This window comes from Solanum tuberosum, unplaced genomic scaffold (genome assembly GCF_000226075.1).
Source record: "Solanum tuberosum cultivar DM 1-3 516 R44 unplaced genomic scaffold, SolTub_3.0 scf00114, whole genome shotgun sequence".
NCBI classification, from domain to species: domain Eukaryota; kingdom Viridiplantae; phylum Streptophyta; class Magnoliopsida; order Solanales; family Solanaceae; genus Solanum; species Solanum tuberosum.
Window position 1 is genome coordinate 1,476,085 of NW_006239038.1, and position 5,458 is coordinate 1,481,542.

General features: G+C 29.8%; 1 protein-coding gene across 1 annotated transcript; it reads left to right on the forward strand.

The window, feature by feature from the left end:
- The first annotated feature begins 3,611 nt into the window (after positions 1-3,611).
- LOC107061038 (acanthoscurrin-1-like) lies at positions 3,612-3,860 on the forward strand. Its single transcript, XM_015309734.1, has one exon. It carries the CDS (start codon positions 3,612-3,614, stop codon positions 3,858-3,860), a length of 249 nt encoding a protein of 82 aa, XP_015165220.1.
- Positions 3,861-5,458: the final 1,598 nt, after the last annotated feature.

Here is a 5,458-nt window from a genome sequence, read left to right on the forward strand (position 1 = left end):
TTATCATTTAATAAATGGTGTATATTTACCTTTTTCGTCAACAAACTTATATTTTTACTAAATTGAAAAATAATAATCTTAAAACTGATTTTTTTTTTAATTCTAAAAATAACACGTCGATTCAAAAAATTACCTCATCCACTTTTTATTCCTCTCTAGACCTAATCCAAATGGATTTTTTTTTTTCAATTTGTCTCCTACTCAGTTATAAAATGAGTTTGCGTCAGATCTGAATAAAAGAGGATTGGTTTGTTTAGTCGGGTCGGATCAGAGTCAAGTCTATAGAGGTAAAATAAAAAGGTACGCGGTAATTTTTAAACTCATGTGACATTTTTGGATTTTAAAAACTAGTTTTAGAATTATTTGTTTTAATTTATCAGTAGGTTAAAAAAAATGTAAATATGCACCATTTGTTAGATAAAGAAGGTATAAATACACCATTTGTTATATGATAAGGATATGTACACCATCTTTTTTAATGAGATATATATCCATTCTAAATCACAAAATTAGAAGATATATTTGTCACTTTTCCTCTTAAATAAACAAAATGATACAATTGGATTATGTAATACTATCTATAAAGTGATTACAAAAATTATCGTTTTAAATTTGGTCAACTTTTGGAAAGGCTTATGATAAACTAGAATGGTCCTTTATGTACGCTTTTTTTTTAAAAAAGTTTTCCCCAAGAGAATCACTAAACTCATTATGAGTTTCATCTCATCGACTACCATCCGAGTCCTTGTTAATGGGTCCAAAACTGAGTTATCGGAGAGATTAGTCAAGGAGACCCTATGTCCCTATACTTATTTATTATTTGTATGGACATTAATTATCAAGTGGATATTGCCTTGTGGATCGCGAACCAATCAAACTATCTCTTAAAGGCCCAAATCCATCTTATCTTTCTATGCAGATGATCGTAATTACTCGCAAAGGTTGATAGTACTAAAAATTGTGCTAGTGTGCACATCTATTCTTAGTACTATCAATCTTTAGGGAATCACATATTCATATATCGACAAGAACCCCCTTCTTAGAATTATTCAAATTTGTAGGGCTAATTTTCAAGTGAAAATTATTTAAATGAAAAATAATTATCCTTGATATTTTTTGGAGAAATAATAATCAGATCGATATTAATACATCACACAATGATACTTATGCATGAAATAATCTAGCTAAGTTTGGTAATTATCACATTAGTATTATATATTCCGATATACTGTTAACTAAATTTTATATATAAATTAATAAAATCGTTTTTAGCTAAAATAAATAAATAAATAAGTCAAAATTCAAGAAAGAAAGAGCTAATTAAGTCAAAAGAATTACCACTCCAAATTAAACACAATTTAATTTTTTTAAAACATCACTTATTTAGCGACAATAATCTTGTAAATAATTAAAGTAAATTAATTTAGTGTCTACCGCCACCAACGCCTTCACCTACACCACCAAGCAAACCACCACCAATTCCAATGCCAATACTTCCTACATGCTCAATACTTCCACCTATACCAATTCCAAAGCTCACACCACCGCCACCACCACCCCCGAGCCACCTACGCCGAGCATGCGCCGCCCTAACACGTCAGCAGAAACCATAATGCCACTAAAAAGAACAATTAAGAGAATTACTCCAATAACACGAGATGATAAGATACTCATTATACCTTAATATTTATGAAAGAAGAGTTAAAAAGGTCAAATATTGTTGAGATAATAACTTCTATATGAAATGCTGATATGGATCGAAAAAGGGTGCACTTGTCTAGGCAAGTATATATAGTGTTAAATTGTTGGTCATTTAATCTTTTTTCAATAGTAGTGTACTACCAATAACATTTTAATATTGTGCATGTGTACTTAGGAGCTAAGTATGAAATAATTATAACATTGTGAATGAATTAAAAGAATAATACAATTGTTTGGCTATTATATATTAATATATATGTAAGTTTTATGATTATTAAAAGAGATCAAGGCTCATTAAGCAATCTTTCTTATTGGCTTCCCACGAACTTTATAAAAACTAATAAAAAAGATTTTATTTGTCAATAAAATATCTTCATGAAGATTGTGATTTAATTAATCTAATTTGTTCATAAGGGAAAATCATAGTTCACATTACACAATAATACAAAAAGAATGTAAGGATGTAGTTGAAATTGATAACTCGTATAATATGACATGAAGTCAATAACAACATATTCAGTACAATCACTATAATAAAAGTGTGAATTACATGAGAATTTTGCTTGGGGATTAGTATGAAAATTTACAGGAAAACAAGTTTCCTACAGATTTTCATACTAATCCTCAAGAAAATTCCCATGTAATTCACATTTTTCTGGTAATGAAAATGCCTTGATCGTGGTTTTTTATATATAATAAAGCCAACTTTATAGGGATTTTGAAATCAGCATAAAATTAATTATTTCACACCTCCTAACACACATGTTGAATGTTTAAATGGGTGATATGTCAGCTCGTATTATTGGAGTAGTTCTCTTAATTGTTCTTTTTAGTGTCATTATTTTTTGCTGACGTGTTAGACCGGCGCATGTCCGGGCAGGCGACATCGTTTGTCGTTTTTTTAAAAAGCGTCGAGTAAAAAAGTAACGAATTGGGCTGCGTCACTCAAAAAAGTGACATAATCCATCGTTTTTTTCCTTGTTTTTCACTATTTTTTTAGTAGTGCATTATGACCCATCACTTGATTGATTCAAAACATATATCTTAACCCAAAAAAAAAAAAAACTTTTGAACAAAGTTGAACATCGACTCGTCTATTGATTCAACTCATCTTGATTAGCCCACTTTCAACCAAACAACCCATTTACTACCTCTAGAAATCACATATTTCCTTTCATTTTAGGTGAATTCTTGAGATAGCGTTGCCATATGTAAATAACTCATACGTCTTTCATCAACTTCTCTACTAAGATTTGATGTTGTATTAGTCGTTTTTTATTTTTCTCGACTCGATGCTTAAAATTGATCTTCGATTGATTCGAATTTAGACTAGAAAATCCTTTTGGGGGTCAAAATACTTTTTATCAAAAAGAATTTTACTTTCAGATATCAAATTCAAGATCTTTGAAAAGAATGACACGATACTTATCATCACCTACACCAACCTTTGATGGTCTATCGGACTATTTTGTAATCCGCTTGATAACTATAGTGATTTTTATATTATTTCTAAATATGTATTTATTTCACTAAATAAAAAAAGGGAAGTTCTCTATAACACAATATACACAAGAATTATTTTCTATAGTTCATGGAAAGCCACTACATGAGTACAAAACATTTTAAATTTTTTTTACAATATATACAATCGTGCATTGCTTAATTACTAAATCCTAATGATCCCATCATTAATTATCTTCTAATCATTAATGGAATATTTGCCTAAGATCTAATCATTCACAATTATATATTTCACAACTCCAAACACATGCTCAATATTATAATGTTATTGTTAATACTTAATAAGTACTATATATACTTGCCTAGACAAGTGAATTAATCATCAACTTTCTCATTAATTATTTGGTCTTTTTATCTCTTAATTCATTCATAAATATTACTAAGTTATAATGGCTATCTCATCAACTCGTGTTATTGGAGTAGTTCTCTTAATTGTTCTTTTTAGTGGCATTATGGTTTCTGCTGACGTGTTAGGGCGGCGCATGCTCGGTGCAGGCGGCGTAGGTGGTGGTGGTGGTGGCTTAGGTGGCTTGGGAATTGGTATTGGTGGAAGTCTTGGCCATGATATAAATGGTGGCATGGGACTTGGTGGCGGTTTGCTTGGTGGTAAAGGTGGTGGTGGTGGTGGTGGTAACTAAATTGATTAATTAATTTACCTTAATGGTAATAATCGGATTTTATCATTATTTTTTCTGTATCAATTTATATCTTTTGTTTTATGAGAAATGGTGTAAAATTGTGCTTCTTTTTTTTTTATGTGATTTCTTTTTCTCAAAGTTGTAATGTTGCAATTGTTTCGAAAGCTTAATGGATTAAATTTACATTCCTTTTAATTTGATATGATGGTGTTTGAATTTCGAGTGCATAGATTTATTCTTTGACAATAATGGTTAGGTCTAATCTTTTGCTATTTGGGAAAGGAATGCCACAAAAGGGAATCCTCCTCATATGTTTTTATTTTCGTTCTAGAAGTCAGATTGATGAATTGTTCCATCTTTACTTTTGCTACTTAATATCTTCATAATGCATAGAGCTGTCAAAAAGGATTTAGTTTTGCCAAATTTAGCCTTAACGGTATAGACATCAATAATTCAATCCATCGAGCTTTTCATTTAGTGATATCCAAAATGCTAGCCCAATCTAGCATATGTTTAAACTCTCTAGTGCTAGCAATTTTTTTAAGAAAATAATTGCTAGCACTCAATCGCGATAGTAATATAATATTATTTTTTAGGTGATAAGTTCTTGATCATGCAATTTCTTAAGTAAGATCCGACATAATTATTTGTATTTTCAACATTTAAAAGAGAAAAACAACAAAAGCACAAAGACTGATATTCAAGATGATCAAGTAAATTCATTAATACTTTTACATATAATAAAAAAATATAAAACTTACCACTAAAGTGTACACACACTATTTCTAAGGTTCATCATATGCACAAAGAGAAAATTTTTCCTGACAACAAACAATTAAATTCATCTTGTATATATTTCTTCTCATTTTGGTAAGTTCTTGACATATAGGGTTATCATATGTAAAGTCATATCTCATTCATCAACTTCTCTTCTAAGATTTAATGTTTTGGGGTTCGATCAATTCAAATTTTCACCACAAGTTCTTTCTTTAAGGAGCAAATTATTTTCTATCAAAAGGCAAATTTATTTATAGGATTCAAGATATCTGATATTAAAAATGATGAGATACTTACTATCTCACCACAATATATTTAGTTGTCTATTGAATTATTTTGTACCCCCCCGACAATTATATATTGTTTTTTTGTTGTATTTTTTCTAAGTATATATTTTATTTCATAATAAAAGAGAGAAATCAACCACAACCACATATACCAATGTAATCTTATAAATGGAATATGAGAAGAGAATGGTGTGTACGCAACTTTAGCCTACCTAGTGAAAGTAGATATAACTGTTTTCTGATATATCCTCGGTTAAAGTAAAACATCACAAGTCACAAAAATGAGTAAGAAAAAGAAATACAGTACTAAAGGCACATCGTAGAAAAGTAGAAAAAAAGAACAAGAAAAACAACATTAATAGATAATAACAAATAATCGAAACACAAGAAATAATTGGTAATCATCGAATAGAAAAATAAAACCGCATGGAAAGTAACAATAGTAATACTGTTAAATTAGGTCTTAGGCCTAACTCACACCCCAAAAGCTAGCTCAAAGGGAGGAGGCTTGCCCAAGCCTTATAAGGAGATCAT